At 27.4% G+C, this 22642-nt stretch overlaps 1 protein-coding gene across 1 annotated transcript; it reads left to right on the forward strand.

The window, feature by feature from the left end:
* The first annotated feature begins 1930 nt into the window (after positions 1-1930).
* On the forward strand, positions 1931-11037 carry LOC119674754 (high affinity cAMP-specific and IBMX-insensitive 3',5'-cyclic phosphodiesterase 8-like). The gene is made up of 2 exons (XM_038085909.1): positions 1931-2273; positions 10915-11037. The coding sequence occupies exons 1-2, from the start codon at positions 1974-1976 to the stop codon at positions 11035-11037; spliced, it is 423 nt and encodes a 140-aa protein (XP_037941837.1). The 5' UTR covers positions 1931-1973.
* The last annotated feature ends 11605 nt before the right edge of the window (positions 11038-22642 follow it).

Here is a 22642-nt window from a genome sequence, read left to right on the forward strand (position 1 = left end):
TCAACCAGAAATTATTAATGGTTATGTCAAAATCTTTGGAATTAAAGTATTTTAAACAAATAAAATTGTATAACATCTGTAGAACGATCTTAAGTTATAAACATTTTTCACCTTTTTCATAAAAAATTTTATTTAGCTCTCATATTATAAAGTGGCTATTCTTCTTCTTCTTATGTAGCACTACAGCCCAGTGTGAACCTTGGCCTCCAGCGTATTGAAGTTTCTATACAATAAATGTGATAAATGTAAAACACTAGTAATTGTTAAATTTAACAACAAATTTTTTAATAATTTTAAATATTAATTATTGTTAACAATACGGCTCTAAATGTTGCAACACATATTATAAGTAATATAAATATTCAAATATTATTTTTAAATATTAATTGTTGCTTACAATGCGGCTATATATGTTGCAACACATATTCGACCTGGGTGAGTTTTGTAAAAATTTATTATTAATTATTATAACTTATGTTATAAGAAATAGCTACTTAAAGCTACTTGAATTTCCATCTAAAGGCACTTGGCTGTCGGGAGGTGTCAATACTCTCATTAAAATGGCCAGCAAAGATATCAGTCTTGTGGTAGGTTTGTTGACATGTCACAGTCGATTTCAGAAACAGGCTAGAGGATGGAATTTCTCGTTTAATCTTTTCTGGTAGATGCCTATTTACTATATTCTTCTCTTTTCGAAGATTCTAACCATATTGATTATTACAGCCAGTCAGTTTAATCATTCGTATTGAAGTTGTGTAAAGAAAGTGCGTTTATTTATTATCTTAGAAGATTCTCTTTTCGAAAGTCCTGACCATATTGATTATTATAACCCGTCGGTTTAATCATTCGTGTAGAAATTGTGGAAAAAACGATGAAAATGCGCCTATTTATTATTTTAGAGGTTTCTCTTTTTGAGGATCCTAACTGTAACCATAACTAACCATAACTATTTGAAGAACTCTCTCTTTTCGATAATTATCATATGCTCCAACCGACCAATCGGTACCAGATTCTTTTTAATTATATTAATTGTGTTTTTATTTTAATTATTTTTAAATTTATTGTGGGTTGCAGAAAAAATTTTAAAAACCCTTATAAATTTGTAATTATTACTATATGCGCATAATAATTATACAAATATAATTTATAATTATATTTATAATTTGTGATTTATTATTATTAACTACTACTAAATTCAGTAAAATTTAAAACCTAAGTAAACGAAAATATTTAAAAAAATTTATATGAAATATAATATTACTCAAAAAGAAAAAGAGTGACTTATATCAACAAGTGGCCATATTCTATAATTAATTATAGCTATTAACAATGCCCTTAGGTTATTATGTTATTCCTTAGGACCAATTTAGGTCTGTTGGTCATTCTGTTGCGCCAATTTCTATTTACAAAACTATGATGTTCATAAAAATTTAAATTACTTTAAAATACCTCAGAAAGTAAATTTAAAAATAATATTTTTGTTTATTTTAGGACTTATGTAGAAGATAAATAACAACACAAGGAATACGGCACAACATATTTTGGAGGACTGATGTTATAAGCTAAACACTAAATTAGCTTGAAGAGAAGTTGATATAGCAAAAAGTATTTTATAAACAAAAAATTGTAAGCAGAAATATATATCACTAAAAATCAATAAAAGATATTAGAAAAGATATATATGGAAGGAGACAACAAAACGACCAATTTAATTTATTATATAACTAAACACATACCAAATGAAAAATACACAAAAAAGAATGAATTGCTATACAGAACAAAACCCCAAAAGTATGCAGCAAATAAAGTCAAAAATTTAAACCAATTTAAGCATAAACTGATGCATTTATTTAATTAAAAAAAATAAAGAGAAGCAGTTTATTGATCTTTAAAAGAAAAATAAAACTACTTATTAAGGAACCCACCGATTTATTAAGAATATACATATTGAAATATACAGAAAATAATTAAAGATGGGTTGCTCACCTAGTACCTTGGCAACATCGACTGCGCCGGACGTAGCAGATACCAATCAAACTATGCCAAGAGCAACACCCATTACAGAAGCAAATGAAAAAGATGATAATCTATTCTTTTGTATAAAATTTCGACGATCACGTTTGAGACGTTGTAGTCAACAAAATGGCGCTGATGGTAGTGCAGGCAGTACTGGAAGTGCGCTAAATGGCGACGATTTGCTCAGTCACGCACACATGTGTAATCAATCTCTATTGAATCCCACACAAACAAAAAATGAGGCTGACTATGAAAAGGTGAGTATGCATTCTTGTATAAAATAAAATGAACAAAAAAATAATTTAAAACAAGAATTTATAATAATTTCATGCTTTTTGATTGATTTAAATACATGTATTATGTGGTTTATTGATACCGCCTGAAGTTGCAATTAATTTGAATTGTTCAGAATTCAATTTCACATTGAAATGCAACACAAAATAAAATATCAAGGCTTTAAAGATACTTTTATATATATGTACATTTATACATATACAGATATGCAGGTATATATAGTGAATCGCAACGTAAGTTTCATATCCGCTTAACAACTTAACATGCAATGGTATTACGTGTTAAATACTTACATTCATACTATACATACATACATTAATACCGTACATTCTTATATTCATACCATATATACTTACATTCATACTACACGTGCATACATACATACAATGTGCTTTTTTGACATTTCATGCATCATTTTAAAAATTCTATGATTTGCATTCACATTTCCGCTCGATGAAATTCGAAAAAAGGGACTTAAATTCAAAGTTGTAGCTATCAGAGCAGCTTTTCAGTTGTCTAAAAAAGTGTATGTCAACCAAAAAACAAACACGAGTTCAACGCAAAATAATGAAAAATAGAAACAAAATTTGTTACTTGCGCTAGGAAGGAAATATTGCTTTTGTTGTGTTTAACCAGTACAAAGGAATCAATCAGAATGTGTCGATGTTTTACACATATTTCAGTTACAAGTCCCACATATATTGTTTTCTTGCTGTTATGTTTTATTGCGGTTTGGTAACAATTTTCTTTTCCATGGCACATGTCATCCATCCACTGGAACTGTAGTATGGGCGCACCATACTTCAAGAACTGTAGAAAATTCAACAGTCAAATACAGTTGCTTCTATGATTTCATACAAATCCTTTTCATGAGATTGATTCTCAGGAGAGTTTCCTGTATAAAATCTGTGCTAACGAGCCACTGTCGGAATGATGCATATGAGTTTGAAACGTGACAACGACGCATGCATCCGACATTTTGTTTTGTGTGACACATGTTAAACATTGCAATTCACACTTGTTTCACAGTTTTACAAAAACTTGATTTCCTTGTTTTTTTTTTTGTTCTAAATGTTTCCGTACAAAGGATATTTTTTTTACTGTTTGCCAATACATCCTTTACAATCTTTAGAATGGCAGTTAATATCAGATTTGTGTACAAATCAGTTCATTAAATCATCAAAGCATGAAATCTCATATATATAATAAAATTCAATTAAATTCCAAATATATATATATATGTTCATATATATATATATATATTTTTTCATATATATATATATATATATATATATATACATACACTTTAATTGCTCCCTATAAGCCAAAACATCATAAAAACTTATTGTTCTTTTTATTATTGAATTAAGAATTTTTTATTATATGACAAAAAAGCTATTTTTAATAATATAGTAAATATTCACTATAATAGTGTAAAGTAATAGTGAATAAAACTAAAAGCAATTTTTTTAATCAAGTAAGTTCTTGGATTAATCATAGAGATGTTTTGAATAACGCCAAGTATTCATCAGCAATGGCCTTCGAAGAAGCAGTTAGCTTCTTTTATTGTTCATATATAATACTTGATCCAGAAGTGTTAAGAAAATAAACCCTGCCCACTTTCAACCATGAACCAATGTATTAACGCACAAATCCAATGTAAACTTAGTTTGCGTTATTCAAATTTAGAGTTTTATTTATAACATCAAATAAACTGAAATATGTCAAAAAATACATAAAGGATAGATACCTGAAATTATTTGCGAAAACTAACAGACTTACCAACATCGCGTTGTCAAATCTCAGAATGGTTACAGGCTCCTCGGGGAGGTATACAGATCTGAGATTAATTATTACTTATTCTGATGAAGTGATGAACAATAATCCAGTCAAGGAGCAGAGAGGGGTTTTGAAGAAACCTCGCAGTTAATAGAGAGTAAAAGTGCTCAGGTGCACTGACTCAACTACCCTCAACATAATAATTAATTTTTTGTTGTTTATTCATAAACCACAATTTCACTTACTGTCTCAATAATTAGTACTAACCCATAAAGTACAGCTATATTAATTAACTATTGAAGCAAAATAATTTAACATATTGAAAAGCATTTAAACAAAAGCACAAAACGTAATATGCCAACAGGAAATATACGAAAATCGATCTAGATAATATTGATTATTATACAAATGTCTGTAATACAACAAATTTAAAATGAAATAAAATAAAGCTTAAATAATATTAAAAAGGAAATGCTAAAAATAAATTATAAAAATGGGGAAAAAGAGTCAACAGCATTCAATATTCTGAAGAGATAACTTGTTTTACAAAAATACTTGGACACTTGGGCCCTAAAAATGGTATCATTGTGATACCGCAGTTTTTAGGGAAATGATAACTATTAAAACGTTAAGAGTTGATTTTCCTTCACGGGATCGGAAAATCACATTGTCGCTTTCATAACGCGTTTATTGTCTATGTTGTTGATATTGGACATGGCAACTGTTAAAGTAAATTAAAAAAAGATACCGTTATTAGAAGCTGGAAAATCAGTTATCGTCTTCTGACAATCATCCGGCAAGCAAATAATAGATAAGCAACATTTTTCTTCTTCCCCGGCGACTGTAGGTTTTGGAATGTTAATTGGTGGACCAACCTAACAATGTGATATGAAAGTTAACAATAAGATAAATTTTAGTAGACTGATATGTGCTTAAATTATAAATATCCGATAAGTTAATTATTTTTTATTTAATTTTATTATCAATTTATTGTAAAAATCTTTTTTAATAGTAAAATTAACTTTATTATATCATTTTAAATTTTTATATTATTAGGAAATAGTAAAATCTGTTTAACTTAACTATACATATATATAGAGCTCACAGCTATGGCAATTTTAACGCTTACCTTAAAAAAATAATATTCATCAGTTTTATATTATCAAAATAAATTGTAAATACAAAAGCGTGCAGTTCAATGCATCTACATTGTCGTTATAAGTGCAAAAAAAAAAAATTAATAACTTATTCAAATATTATTCTGTTTATTAAAAACAAAATATAAAATATTCATCTATATTTGAATTAATTATTGAATTTTTTTGTATTTTTGTAACATGAGTCAGTTACAATTGAATCCATTTCAGTGAGCTTTTATGGAGAATTCGTTATTTTTCCTGGTCAAATCCTATAAATTTAATGTTAGTTTTAGTGCATTTTATTTCAATTAATTTTTCATGATATTCATTTACTTTATGTGCAATATTGAAAATCAAATTTTAGTGAATTTAATAAATTAATTAAAAATTTAAAATACCATATAAAAACTGAACTGCTTTCATTTATGCAAAGGATCTGCTATAAAGTATATTGTAAACTGGAAGAAAAACATTAATTGCACTATTTTTGATTTTTACAAGATAGGCAGTTAATGCCATCTTCATGGAACATATTTCTTTGTTGTTTTCAGTTCAATATTTATAAGTGAAGCTCATAGGATGAGAAATATTATTATAGTTAATTAAGAAATTGTATCACATATAAATGACTTCTGATCTTATCCATACTTTCAAAATAGTAGCAGCAAACTATCATATCAGGTAATTTTCAAATCAAGTTAAGTTCGCCTGGTATTTACTTTTTTGTTAATAAATTTTCGAATCAAAAATCTAATTTTCATACCCAAGGTTTGAAATAATTTCTTTAGAGCTATTGTACTTATTGTTAAAAAAATCCAATTATCGTAAGACTTATAGCTAAAAACTTATTTCAAGAAGTGCTTTTAGAAAGTTTTAATAATTTGAAAAGTATGTGTATAAATATAATTCTATAATTTATTTTGGGTTGAAGCTTCAACCTATCAAGTTTATTATCAGCTAAACTACCAGTATTCGTAGTTAGCTAAATCTATTCGATTTTTATCCTACCAGTAAACTTCATGAAAATAATTATCATGAAAATCGAAGCAACTATAAAGCTTGGATTAGTTTGCGTAATCCCCCATTGAAACACGGATTGATATTCGTCCATAAATAGCAGTACTTCTGAAAGTACCAATATTTCCGAATTGAAACAAAATAGTACGAAAATACATATTCGTATAAACTTTCGAGTTTAATATTCAATATTTGAAGATACCAAATCTCTTAGACCGTTATTAAAAGTTCGGTATGAAAACGTGCACTCTTCTCTAAGAAAAATTCTATCCCTGTGACAGTAGACCTATATTCGTATATAAGAAACTAACATACAAGTACATTGCCCAATGTACATAAACGGTTTAAATATGCCACACTGAAACACTGCTAGACATAAATTTATTTTCGAAACACTATATCAAAATTTAAAGTATGTGTCTAGACTTGAAATACCAAATTACTGGACATAAAATTACTTTGAAAACACTATATCAAAATTAAAAGTATATGTCTAGACTTAAAATGTTAAATAATATACTAGACTTTGGGAAGGCAATCATCCCTATCCTAAAAAATAAGCGACTCTTCCATAAACAACTCCCTAACCAGCAGGGTGCCAATTTGCTCCTATATGTGTAGGCGTTAACAAGACCACCAAAAATATATCACCAATCTTTGTGATAAAATATAGTGCTGAGATGTGGCTAAAGCTCAAATTTGCATCAGTTTTAGGAACAATTTTTATTGCCCCCCAAATCACTAATATAGCGGCTTTCAATTCATGCAAGTGATGAAGCTCTGCACTTGTAAAACCCAAAAACTTGCCTAGACGGTTGATGAAGAGTAAATTGTTTGGTATAATAAAAGTACACTGTATTCGATATAGAGTATTGTTTTTATATGTATGTATTATAATAAAAATATTAGAGAGGTTAAGGTAAGAGACTGGTTGCACTAGTAAACAATACATACAGAGACTATATTTTCAAATTCTCTCGCTTGCCATTCTCTTTGGAGGCGAAGATCAGTCACTATGTAAACCAGCTTTAAAAAGGTTCTGTTAATAAAAGAGAAGAATTCAGGGGTTCTTAAACTGCATGCACGGGATTTATCTATGATGTCCACATAATCAACTGAACAACCACTTGTAACGGAGGTACGGCACTAATACAATGCAAAAGCGGTAATTGGACTACTGAATCGAGTCGGCTTACAATATTACTATATACAGAAATTCATTAAACAGTTGCCAAAACAAAAAGGAATTAAGAATCTGTTTATATAATTTAATTAATTATTATAATATTATTCACACAATATTTTTTATAAATTTAACAAAATTTATAAAGTTTTTTAATAATATTCATTTCAATGAAATCAAACAGAACTGTTAACAATAATCACGAATAAGTTAATATACTATTACTTAAATAAATAGTAAATGATTTTTTGTTTATCTCAAACTTTATGATATTTTTGTTAGTTCGAAATTTTTCCATATTTTTCCAAAATTTTCCACTTCAATATTAACTTTTCTAACAACAAATCCACAATTCGTTTGTAGAGTTCATCACAAGTCCCATAACATTTGGGTGACAAAATATGTGGGGTATTTACCCTAATCTATTAAATGATTGTAACATGTTCATTAAATATTATAATGGAAAACGGAAAACGGAAAAGTATCTCATCATGAAAAAATAATTTATTATGATTGAGTTATAAAAACAAAACGACAATTGACATATCGTAATGTTTTAGAACCTCTAACTTCAGTCAGTAAATATTTGATTACGGATTTTTAACTACAATAAAATGCCAATATTATGTGTGATGTATATGTGAAAATATCAGTACATATATATGTATATACTAACATATACTCGTATATAAACACCGCAAATCATTAACAAATATACTTTACCGTATAGGGACATGGTTGGTTGTGATATCGTAAATGTTGGCGAAATGCGATTATGCTACGCAATCATTTTCCCTTTGTAATTTAATGGAAGGGATTTGAAGCAATTTAATTGCTGAACAAAATTTATTTCTCATTTTTATGTGAAATTATTTATGAAATTATTTGTAGGAAACTTGTTAATAGCTAAGATTTATGGATGCGGTAAGAGTTATTAAAATATTTGTTTTAGAAATTTCAACAACATTAATATCTTAATTGCCATGAATGAGTCTATAATTCTTACTTAATTACGACTGAAACAAAAGAGTGGCTGTATATTTATGCTATAATTTATTAAAAATCAAAAGGATAAGAGTTTTAGGTATGTAGAGTAAAATATTTAAAATTGAGTTTAATAATCAAAATTTTAATTAAAATAATCAAATGTATTATTGTAGTGTTTTTTAGGCAGAAGTGATCACTATTAAGTAATCTATAGCTTATCTGAAAGTAGATGATATATGTAACAGAGATATATAAATACTGTCAGACAGTCCAGCTGCTTTAAAGTCCATGAGTTCAGTCCAATTTACATCTAAGATGATTTTTGACTGCTACATATCTCTCAATGGAGTGTCGACGCAGCCCAACATTTCTTTTATCTGACTTTCCGGTCATAGGGATATTTTTGGCATTTGCAAAGCAGACAAGCTAGTCAGAAAATGTGCTTCAGACTTCTCTCGGAACACCTAAACAATTTGGGTGTTAACATCATGCAAATTGTTATTCAGTTCTTTCTGTGCTAAAGTTTTTAATAAAAAGTGGAAAGACTTAACGACACGTAGGTATCTGTATGCAGTTGGACTACGTTCCACAAAAAAAAAATAACCAATTTTCTCATTGACATGCCCCATAAAGATATCAATCTTGTGGTAGGTTTACTTAAGGTCATTACAAGTTATTGTAGATTAGGTTGTGGTTTCTCATCACACAAAATTAGTTTCTGAAGGTTGTATTTATGCCCAATATATAATATATATTATTAATTTGTATGATGGCGGTGGAAGTTACATATTTGTTTTGTAGAACCCTAATACATACATTCTTTGTAACAAAGGTAAAAAGATATTGTCGATAATAGGCATATCATATTGGGCTTTTCAATCTGTTAACTAGAACTTGGTAACTAGAACATAAATCATAAATGCATTTATTTTAGATCACTGGTGAATAGAAACCCAAACAAATACACGGTACTTTCTGTCCAGCATTTATTACAGTCGTTACAGAGACTTGACCGAAGAATAGATGATTTCAAAATTTATCTCATTATCAAATAAGATAATTTAGTAGCAGTTAGAAACGCCATTATGTCCTTTGGAGAAATGTTGATAAGTTGATAAGTACCGAAGTCTGAGTTCTTTGCTGTTTCCTCTTCTTCTTCTACTTACGTTCGATAGATTCTTTTTTACTCCGCAATGTCCAGTGAGAAACCCTGTGACAAGCCGGATGCCATTTATATTTAGTATTAAATATCAATCAGTCTGAGCTACTCTTTTCAGCCATTATTATTCGAACTAATTTGAATACTTTTTCTATTTGATAGACACAAAATTTAATCTTCCCCAGTCCTCTCTTCAGTCCTTTTTCTCAGTGTGAACTCTAAATGGAACTAAGGAAATTAATTGAAGTGTTTTGAAAAGTAAAGCACATAAAATTGAAGTTAACATGAAAACATTAAACCTCAAAATCGACAGGAAGTCACACATATAAAAGCATAAACACTCAAATACACTTAATTATGCTATAAAAAAATGTAGTGCCTCTTAATCTATATGTCGGTACTATGTAGACGTGGGCCGGTGGAGGATGCTTGTATGTTGTACTCGTATTTTCCAACCAGTCGAACAAATTTAATAATAATGAATTTGCCACAATGATGTGCTTAAAGCTACCAAGTGCTGCGCTGGTGAGAAGGAAGTAGAAATTTGCTAAACGAAACGAAACTCATCAAAAATCGATGTGACTAAAATGTGGCGTACGGCATTAGTCCTGCAGGAAGTGTGCTTAGATGCTTATGACTACGCCAAAGGAACTTTTCAAAATATCTGCGAGAATGTGTGTGTTTTTATTATTTTCCCATTTGGTTGTAGCTTTATTAACATCAAATACTACTTTATTTTGAGAACGTTTAAGAGAGTAGGCATAAAACTTCGTACTGCCAATAAAGTCGACATAAATCCTGTCTTTAGGGCAGGACACAAAGTGCACGTTTGAGTTAAAGTTAAAATGTGCGTCTACATATATAAAAGAACTACAATATATATTTAACAAACATTCATTTAAGTTAATGTAAGTAGATATGTTAACGATATGTACATATGAATGCATAAGTGAAAGTTGTGGTATATATGAATGGCACATATGGTATTTCTTATTTGTACGCAACTGTTACAATGCCTATTTGTAGTTAAGTTGTTATATCTATATGTATGTATATGTATATGTATACATATATTGAATATTATAATTCTATGATAAATATTTTTAATGGAAACATTAAAGAAATGTTTCTTAAAACATTTAAACCCTGAAGCAGTAGCTTTACATAAAATGAATTTTTTAAATTCAATAATTAAATCAATGGGTGGAAAATTTATAAATTATTAATGAATAAAAGTGGTTTAATATAACTAATTTGCTTTTGCATATTTAATGGAAATAATTAATTTTAAGTTTAATGATTAAATATAAAATTTATTGCTATTTTTCATTTATTTACAGATGAGCAGTGGCAAGAAGGACTCCATTGTCACTGTGGCAGCTTTAGGCAATTTCACCCATACGGTTGTGCGGCGCGCAACGGGAAGTGAGTATCATTTAATGGTTTATAATATTTACAAGTGAGCTTAATTAATACTGCATATACGTAAAATGATCAGAATGTTCGATTTAATTACATTAATTGGAAATTAATTATTTGATTTATATTTTAAAATTTAAAAACCATTGAAAACATTTAAAACATTAAATGAAGAATTTAAATAACTTTATCATCTCTTGTAAAATGACATCAATATAAAATAAATCAAATAGTAGACAAATAAATTAAATTTTGCAATAAATTTAAAAAATTTAAAAAGCTTAATTAAACATTCTACTGAGCACAGAGACAAGTGCAGACATCTCACTGCCTTTTAGTCACACATGACGAAAAATTGGATATCCCTTTTAACCGGCGTTACAGGAAGAGAGAGAAAAGGTATAATCTAATATTTTTCCTGGCAAAATTGAGACAGTCCATTGACAGTCTACAAAGAAATAAGCCAAATGAACATCCCAAACACAATCTTCGTAATCAACCGCGTATGTTAGCTTAAAAAAATGAGTTTTCGAGACTGGGAGTGTGGTATTAAACACTACCTTCAAAAAAAAGGAAGCTCAACCGCCAACAAATCCAATAAACCATATTTGTAGGCATCCCAGTATCAGTACTTCAATGAGATTTCTATTAAAAACTATTATGTTATGAATTTTTTTAAAAATAAATATTACGATTGAGGCCCTTAACTTCTTTTCAAAAATTGAATACAATTATTTATACATCACTTATTCTCTTAATAATTCTCTCTGAAATATTTTTGACTGTATTTTGTAGTACCATAAAAACTAACCTCTCTATTCCGTGAACTTGATAAATTTCTCACGTATTGGCAATTATTCACCATCTTGCTTTTTTGTCAAGGTTGACTATTTATCAAGGTTCACAATTTGTGAAGTTTGACAATTTGTCAAGGTTGACAATTTGTCAAGGTTGACAATTTGCCAAGGTTTTGATATTCTGTGCTATAAATAAAAAAACTTTTTTCTTGATAAATTGTCAAGTTGACAAATGAACTTGACAAATAATAAAATGCTCTTTACAAGCATTTTTCATAGTTTGTACAAAATTAAATTAACTGAGTGATAGAACTAAACTAATTGTGTTAAGAGAAAATCTCTGTTATAGTAGCTTTACGACTACCATAAGTTCACATAATCATGAAACTGATACGTTTGTTAAGTATTAATCAACTTTTATTAAAAAAAATCTTAAGTATTTTCTCTAATATTTCAGAATCTCAAACTATGTTGGTACTTTTATTTACACATTGAAGCTCTTTAGCATAGATTTTCTACGAAAATTATTATTCTGTGTTTAGTATGGTTACCTTGCAGTTTTTCACTTTTTAACTTCAGCTCCGTTTTTTTTTTTTGTTAGCTGGCACTTTGGCTTTAAATAATTTGGAATTAATAGAAATTAAAATTAAATTAAGCACTGACTGAATTTGCGAGTGATATGAAGGGGTTTTTAAGCATTGTAATATTTTTAGTATATGACTTAATTATTCTTATTAAGGATGCTAGAATTTATTTTTGTAGAGAAAAATTAAATATCAGCCTTTTACCGCTCTATTCTGTTGGCACTTCACCATAGTATTGACTTTGCATTTTTTCGAAGTGATTCATTTCATAAATTGGAGTTCTGAATATTATCTCACACTATTAAATGAATAGATATTAAAGGCTTATGAATATGTTAATTGTTAATTGTGAAACATAATAAATCATATTTATGTTTCACGAAACGTAAATATATTAATACCAAGAAGTCTTCAGTTTCAATTTTCAACAAAAAATAAAACTATAGAGATTATTAGAGTGTCAAAAGCTGATATATTACTTTTAATTGCATATTCGATGTACTGATTTAAGTACCGTGAATATAATACTAATTTGTTACCATGGTGACCAACATCAATGCATTATAAAAAATGTACATTATCAAAATAGTTTATAGATGTTTTCTTATTTTTATTGTTTTATTAGAAAAGAAAAAAACATTTGAAATATTTTATTTACTAAAAATTCTAAAATACCATTAACACCCTTCTACACCGTATTTATTGTAAACAATACTTAAATTATGACTACCGATAAATTTTTATGATCATAGGTAATCATCATTATTATAAGCTATAGTTAGCATTGATAATACTATCGATAGTTTTTGTATAGTGTTATCAGTAATTCTAATAATTATCAAGAAATCTATGAGCTGTGTTTCTCTTTATCCCAAAAACTAAGCCATATTGACATATAGCGTAGTGCAAAAAATTGCTAAATATAGCTGTTCGTTACTGAAATTCATTATCAAAATGGGCGTGTTCCAGAAATAAATAAGGAAAATATATAATATGCTATAATCTTAAAACATGAAAGAAAATGTATTCATTGCTTTAGTTAAATGTTAAAAGAAGCGTGGATCGCATAAATTTCTTACAAAATATCGAATTACTCGACTAAACTCACGAAATTGACGATTAAATTATGATATTTTTATATTCATGAGTCACTGTTATGAGCGATTATATACCATATATGAAAATAACTACACATGATTAATAAAACTTTTTAGATTATAAACAATTGAAATAGTACAGAAAATTTTATCTCCATAAATGCCAAAATTTATGTGTGACATTTTTTTTTAAGTGTTCCTATCACTTTTATCAAATCTGTATTAAAATAATAAGCCAAAAAAGCCAATAGGTAATAAATTGATAAAAACTTCTTAACAGCAAATAAAAATTATAGATATGTGTATATAATAAAATTAAATAAAAATAGTAACAAATTATATTAAGTTTGTTAAATAAAGTTAAACTCACAAATATGACGTTTACGGTTACGAGCACATTTGACTTAATTACGTTCGTAATTATGACCATAAAAGGAGTGAGCAAAATTTTTAAACAAGTTTTTAAGAAATAAATTAAAAATTATTTCATCTATATAATATATATGTAACACACGTAAGTAATAGTTGTGATTTTAATTTGCAGAATTTCAATATGTAACAATGTGCATGCATTCACCTTTTCGAATGCGTTTTCTTGAAAGCCTATAATATTAGAATGTGCAAAATCTGAGTTAATACTATAATTGCTTAATATATCACTTCACTTGAAGTATAAGATTAACCAGATTTATAAATAAAATCTGTTTACACTAAAAAAAAGTGATTGAAAGAGCAATAAATATATAAATCAATTTTTAATCTCCAAAAGTCAATCTAATCTGCAAACATAGTTTTATAGGTGCTTAAGCTCAACAGATCAGATATATTTGTTTTGCCTCTATTGATTACCTAGCATGTGAATGCAATCGATTAATTTTTAGACTTAAATATCTGAATTCGTTATAATTATTTATCGTGTTAGATCAACAAATTTCCTGTGTTATGGCAAATCTATTGTTCTCAAGACTTTTCTCATTACGATGATCTTCAGAGAATTATACCTTCTTGTACTGCTAAAACGAGGTAACTGCTAAAACGAGTTACTGTACGATGTTAAGAATATTAAAGAAATCTTTTATTACACTGACTTTATTACCTTTTGTTTCACCCTTTTGTCTCTTTTAACTTAACAGTATACAACTGTTCAACTGAAAGGCTTTGTATATATTAATGTATTTGACATTTATTTGCATTTATGTTTCTGCATAAAGACACACCTATATATCTCAAAACCATCAAAAACAGCAACAATTGCCGCCATAGAAAAGTTGGAGTAAAAAATTGAAAGTAAAAGAACTTAAAATCAACAAAACTGAATTACCAAAGGCGCTCATAGACCTGGTAAGAAATATTACCAAGTTCTAATTTGGTAACATATCTCTTTCTCTTAAATAAAGAAATAAAATAATTTTCTTAACACTAGTAGCTTCAATGAATTTTACACAAGTTTTTGAGAGAAACGGACAGAAACAGATTAGATACATAACATATCATCACTTGAGATATATGTATCAATAACGAATTTTAAAAGACAATTTGTTTCTATTTCCGAGAGGAAGCTCTGCTTATTAATATTAGTAGCTTCAAATAATTTTACTTGAACTTTTAATTTCCTTAATACTTAATTGTGTGCACTTCGTGCTTAAACTTTAACACTAGATTAACCTTCCTTTAATCAAGGTTAATTATATCTGGCGTATAATCATGTCCTGCAACCAGAGTATGCTGGTTAACACTACTAATGTTCTCTCAATGGAACAATGAGACCGTATTGGAATATGTTGCCCATATTCCTGGCAACATTGTAGATACTCAAGTCGAGTAAATACCGAATATAGTACTATTGTTCTTTCAATGGAACAATAAAACAGATTTGGTAAATTTTGCTCATATTCCTGGAAACGACGCAGATAGTAAAGTTCGGAAAACTATCTATCATTTTTTTCAATATGTGCTAGTCTAGATATAGTGAATTTCAGTAAAGAAGGAGATTGGTTGCAACAAATATATAATTTTAAATCCGGTTCTAACTATGTCTTTAGTATGTAATACATGTCTAATCGATATAATAATGATTTATAATAATGATTTTATTTACTCAGCCTTTCTCAATTAAATGAATATATCTTATATATATAATTCTTCTGTGTGTGTGTTGACAGTGAACTCCTCCTAAACGGCTGAACCGATTTTGATGAAATTTTTTGTGTGTGTTCAAGTGGATTCAAGGAAGGTTTAGATTTATAATTTGGCCCACTGGATAATGTCTTTTTAATTAATTTTTTATTTTTTGGTATCCATATACATTTTATTAGAAATTTAAAATTTATTCATGCTTACTTTGATTTGTTTAAAAAGTTTAAAATCTCTAAAATGAATCGTAAAACTACCATTGCATAAAATCCACATTGCTTAAGTGCATTTAAATTCCGCAGCATAATTATAGGTGAGCCAATTTTTAATCTTAAGTTATGTGGTGGTATTCCTGGTAAATCCAGCGAATTCAAAAATTCAACAGGCACTCATTCGAAACAACGTTCGCCGGATCAAGTTTTTAAGAAATAAATTAAAAATTATATATATATATATATATATATACATATATATATATGTAACTTTGGTTATATGGTCCTCTGAAAGGTTGACTTCAATTCAAGCAATATCATCAAGTACTTCATTTTCTTCTAAGATACTCTTGTCCGTTTTCTTGCACTGCACACTGATTCTAATTACGGAGTTATAGAGTGCCAAAGAAAAGTCTACACAGAAAAACCATAATATCTTATATCGGAAACTTATTTCAATAGTTTCATAGTTATATTTATTGCTGATACAGCTTACTACTAGATCTTACAGCCGCAATCTTTTTACTTCGTGTACACTAACGATAACTATTCAAGCTATCTACCGCAAAATAGTGTTGACAGTTCAAACATGTATTACACAAAGAGTAACAACAAAAAAACACGGCAGTCAGTATCTCTAATATACTTTTAATACTTAAATGCTTGATTTAAAGTACAAAAAAAGAGTTGCCAAAAATTGATATCTTTAATATATTGCATTGTTAAGTAAGCATACTCAGGAAATTGGAGTTGTGTTAATTAATTCATACTAGTAAATAGTATGTACCAATTAAAAAATTTTCAAATATTTATAAAATTATAGAAAAAAATAGAATAGAAATAAACAATGTATCAGCTCCCAACGGAGCTGCGGTACTCCGGCGAACACAGTTGATAGTGCCTTTCGAATGAAAGCTAGAATGTCTCCGTTGAAGACCTTCTTCAACCTTTAAAGACCCACATCAAGGCTAAGCAGTGACAGAGAATGTGACTCGTCTCGTCTGCTACTAGGCAGAGACGAAAATTATAATTAATATAGAATTCTTCTAAAGGTCAACGATTGCTTAGTGTAGCGTGCAATAAACAAGCTCTCAAGATCATTTCAAGCATCGCATTCGATTTTTACTTTTCATTCATTTTTATCTTTAATTTTACAACTTCTGTTTCAGAAGTTCATACGAGCATTCAAAAGGTAACTTCAGGTTTGACTCAGTTCTGTGCGTCCATTTGTATCACAACCGCTGAAATACTATACCTGAGGCTGAGCTGTTTAATTAAAACAGCTGTTCTATATGATATGATAAACGATATTGCCAAAAGCAAGCGGTTGAAAAGAGAAATACGCAGCTGTTGCAAATTTTATTTACGATCATTTAGTTTTTATTTCTTCTTATTTGATTTGATAATAATTTTTTTTTTGATTTGATTGAAATTACCTTCTTTCTTAAACCTACCAGTTAGGTTATTTTATTGGTAAGCAAATTTACTTACTTACGTATGAGCATGCGATCTGGAGTAAAGTTAAATAAATGAGAACTATAGAACTCACTATAACGATGGAGAGTAAATGAGAGAAGTGAGCGAGCGAGAGCGAGAGTGAACGAAAAGTGTGTGCGATCACAGATACGCAAACAAAAAAAGGTACGAAAGGTGCGATCAACGTACCTCTATGTTTACCTCTGCTTATAACAACTTGCAACCTGATATCTCTGTTTATAGGAGTAAAAATGTTATTTTTGTAAATTTATGAGATATGAAAATAAGTAATATATTTTTTTTATATTCTGCTCTGTTGTTGTTGTTGTTAAAGCTTATTCGCATGTGAACGCATTTACTGGTTTTCTTGAGATATTTTGAGTTTTAATGAACTCAAAATATTTCGAAGCTTGCTTAGCAGAAACAGCTGCTGCCTTAGTTCAGTTACTTAATGTTCAGAGCAATCGACGGTTGCACAGATTACGGAAAGAATAATACAAACTTCTTTATTTTTAATTTTTTTTTTTTTATTTATAAAAGATTTTTGTATAAATGCGAGTTGTTTACTATGTCGCTAGGCTATGAGTTTATAATAAAATAATTTGTTTGTGACGCCTAAACATTTAAAAACGAGTCACTGCATTTTGCGATTTTGTTAGTATTTTGTTTAGTAAAACGTGAATTAATAGTCTCAAAGCAGCAAAAAAAAAAAAAAAAAATAAGTGCGTTGATGTATGCAAATACGGATTATATGATTTTAATCATTTTCATCTGTGAATATAAATTAAATTTTTAATTAAAATTAATTACTTATATCATTTATAAGTGCAACATATTATTTTGTTCAATTAAATGCAAAAGAAATTTGTGTGGTTACAAGTGTTTGCCTAATCTATAACACTATAGAGACCTGAGGCAGTATTTATTTCGTATACGATTAATGCTAACTGCGCTTGTATTACTGGTACTTCTCACAGATCAAATTGCAACTGGTTCGACATTCAACACCTGGCGGTGTGCGGCTTTACGTCCCAAAGTTTATTTGATAATTTTGAAAAACTTACTTCAAGCCAACCAACGTTGAGTTTTGTTTGATTTTGTAAAGTTTATAAAATTTTTTTTATGTTAATCTAATCACCATGGTCAACAAGTTGCATTACCTTATAATGCAAAACAGCACAATTTAACATATATAAACATATGTATATAGATATATATAAAGAGATAAATATAAATAAATATATATAAATAATTATATATGATTATAAAATAGTTAAAGTGTTTTGCAGTATAAATTGTAAAAAACTTCCACTAAACGATTGATTCAATACGTAAAATATTATAAAAAATTCAAATACATAATAACTATTAAATAATATATACGCTCAATTCAATTCACAAGTTTAAAGTGCCAAAAATATAAAAATATATACTTTGTTAATATATTTATTTATATATATTATTTGTGTTTTTTTTATAATAACGACATTATGAAATGTGTGAAAAATATAAAAAAATTGGTTTTCGGTATTATGTTCTAGCCAATAAATTCTAGTAGAGACTACATATAATTGCTTTAGTAAAAGTTGTGAATCTTAAATATATAAAAATTAAATATATTAAATGAAAATAAAACAAAAGTTTAGAAATAATATAACAAAGATTTACATAATATACGAGTAAACAAGGATATGTCTATAAAATTAGCTGCAAATACATATATATAAATGTCATAATAAGGTGCATAATATATATATATATATTATATATACAATTTATAATACATGCACATATATTTTATTTCATATAATAATACCCAAATAAAAATTTTAAATTATATTTCTCTATATTTTTATACACAAAACAATATTGTATATTTAAATAAATTTCTATTTATGAAATTTTTCTTATCACTTAAACTAAAAATAACTTTTAGGTTTTTAAATAATATTTAAAAAAATATTTAAAAAATAATATAAATATACGAGTACATGCTGATAAAAGTTTAACAAATATACGAGTATATATGTATAAATAACCAAAAACACATGAGTTAAAACTATTTCACATGACATTTTAATGAAAAATTTTAATAGAATTCAAAATTTAAGTGTTATATACATACATATGTACATATTTATTAATGTCTACTAGTTTCTATCTACTAGACAAAATACTACATAACACCTTTGAGTTGTTATAATTTTTAAAAAATGTATTTAAATTTTGTTTAAACGTATTTATGAGTAAAAATTTGTGTATCTTATAAATAAACTAACAATAAAATGCTAATTTGCAACTACAATTATTATAAGTAAATAAAATTTAGTTTGTTTAATCATTTTAGTAATTTAATAACACAAAATTCATTGAATTAAAATTCAGTATATTCAGTATATTTTAAAATTATAATTCGGATAAAGAACTACTGTTTAAATACCTGTTTTAAAATTAGTCATGGATTATGACAGTTCCCCTCCTTACTGCTATTGTCTAACAATATTTGGTTATTAGTTTTTATTTAATACATTTTCCATTATATACAATCTCTTATCGTCCAAAATCTTCATTAACAAAGTTTTGAGGCAAAACATTTTTGAACACTACGGTTGTCCAAATATATATCATTTCCTTGAATTTGAGATTACCATTAAATACAATATCTCATTTTGATTTGAATTCATAATATTAGATATGAAAGATCTTTTAGAAGCATTAGGCATTATATATATATTAAATAACTATTTTTGAAAAATGTTTTTTTCATTACGTCATTTTTACCTTTTTCTTCCGATTTCTTTATCTCAAATATTTAAGATTTTTGACTAATAGGTCGGTAATTAGTTAAGGTGAAAGGAGACTGTATTAAAGTCCAAACTTTATTCTACATATTTCGTAATTTTGGGAAGTCGGGTAATTCATAACCCGCCGGATGCGTTGATGAGCAAAATCAAAATCAATTTTTTATATTAGAGATATTGTGCAGTGTTATTAAGAATTGGCTCAAATATAGTATAATTAAATCTTTATCTAGATAAGCTTGAATATTAACACAACAGATATTACAATATTCCTACCTGAAGCGTTGACCAACTTGCTTTACTAAAGTTTCAATAGGACAAACTGGATAATAGTTTTGACTCAAGATTCAAATTTATCTGTTATCAATTCTTAAATATAAAATTTTCTGCTTAATAAGTGAAGTCCACTTCTTATTCTTCTAAAAAGTGTTTTCTGTGTAAGCAGTGTACTAAGCTTTAATGTTTATGAGATATCTGTAATATCTGATACTTTTAACAAAATCTAAGTTCTATGTTAGTGGCTATAATTTGAATTATCAGAGTATAAGAATTTCTATACTGTTAATCTCGGGCATCAATTTTTGTTCATGTGAAGAATATCCACATATTGTGTAGATGAATTATACTTATAGATATAGCTTATTACTTGAAATTAAGTAAAATAATTCTGAAAATTAAATGATGTTTAAACTATAATAATATTAAAATATAAGATTGTTCATATTATATTAAAATGTAAGGTTGTTCATCTTGTTTATAAGAAGGTGTCTTAAATTTTCTTATTATATATTTTTATATATAGTAATCAAATGCTGGAGAATACAACAATAGATAGGAGTGATACAAAGCAGATAACTGCAGACAATTATTTTGTTTACCGTAAACGAAAAATTGGTCAACTGTTATTCGTTTGTAAAACACGTTTCTGTGAACTTTAGTTCAGTTTCTATCATTTCAGAAAAGGTTACCGCAAAGGTAACCTTTTGCAAGTGACAAAGGTCCAGCAACTATTTTATAACTTATGATATTTAAAACATTTACAAGAAAATATTATGATTTGTTGCATCATATTCAATTAATACAATTTTTTGATTGTAAGATTACTTTCATTTGATAAAAGTCACAAATCTCTTAACAAATCATATTTAAAACTTATCATTAGCAGTAAATGTTATTATTTACCAAGTATTAGTAACTTTACTCATTTAGCTTAAATAATATTAATAATATCAAACAATATATATCGAACAATATATATCCACATATATATATACATATATATATATATATATATATATATATATCGACATAACTTATTCTAAAAACCAATGTATTAATTTAACTGCCGAAGTGTAAATATCTTCAAGTATATGAACCGATAATTAGAGCATCAATAATAATCATAAAATGTAGTCACAATTTTTCAATTAAAAATAATATGAACAAAATAATTATGATTTTGACATTGGAGTTTGTTATTAAATAAATATATACTTAATCATTTCTAAATAATGCAAAATCAATTATATATTCAGTATATTATGCAGAACCAATAATAAGACATATAAAACAATAAGATTGAGACATATTGTGATAAATTAATATTTTTTATATGCAATATGAAATCATTGATAATTAATTAAATTCAAAAACTAATCAATCAAAAATTTTTTGATTATTTTAAAATGAAACTACGTTAATACCTAGAGAGAAATATATTCATATATTCTTACTCGCCAAAAATTGCTTAAACACTTCCACAAAAGAAAAAAATCCATTCAAAAAATCATAAGGAATATTGAACCTAATTACTCCACCATATAATACTCTAATATAATACAAATAATACTTTAAAGTCAGGAAACGAAACTAAAAATAGGTCTTAAGCTCTGTTTAGTATTTTTCTTAGTTTAGAGTCACGATATCAGTTAATTAATATATTCTGAATTTTTAGTAGGGCAGTGGCCCAGCGTCAAACTTTCAATTAGTCTTCTTTAACTTGAGGTTACCATAAACAATATTTATTTGACTAAAACTTATCATTATCATTTTGATACTAATAATAAAACTACAACATTAAATATTTAAAAGTTTTGGAATATATATTTTATTTATTAATGCCAATCAATTCAATTCAATTATAAATTCTATACGTTTCGAAAAATATATATACCATATATATATACCAAAGACATTTCTCTTATATATTGAGTTTTCTTTCACTATTTTGTTGTATCAGTCGGGCATTAATTTCGTATCATAGAATATAAAGTTAATTACATACTAAAATTTAAAAATAAATTTGAAAAGAACCAATATGTTTAAATATACTTTTCAAAATATTAGAAACAAGTTATGTATTTCGCTTTACTTTCTAATATGAAATATATTGTATGATGTTATCCAAGATTGGTACTCAAATTTTAGTGAACCGAATCATCGTCGCCCTTTCGTTCAAAAAATCTGTAATTTTGAAAGTATTTTTCAATTGCTTGCTGACTGGTGGAAGGCCGATCGTCTTCATCATCTCTATCTTCAAAGTTGTTCTT

Source organism: Teleopsis dalmanni, chromosome 2 (genome assembly GCF_002237135.1).
Source record: "Teleopsis dalmanni isolate 2A chromosome 2, ASM223713v2, whole genome shotgun sequence".
NCBI lineage: Eukaryota > Metazoa > Arthropoda > Insecta > Diptera > Diopsidae > Teleopsis > Teleopsis dalmanni.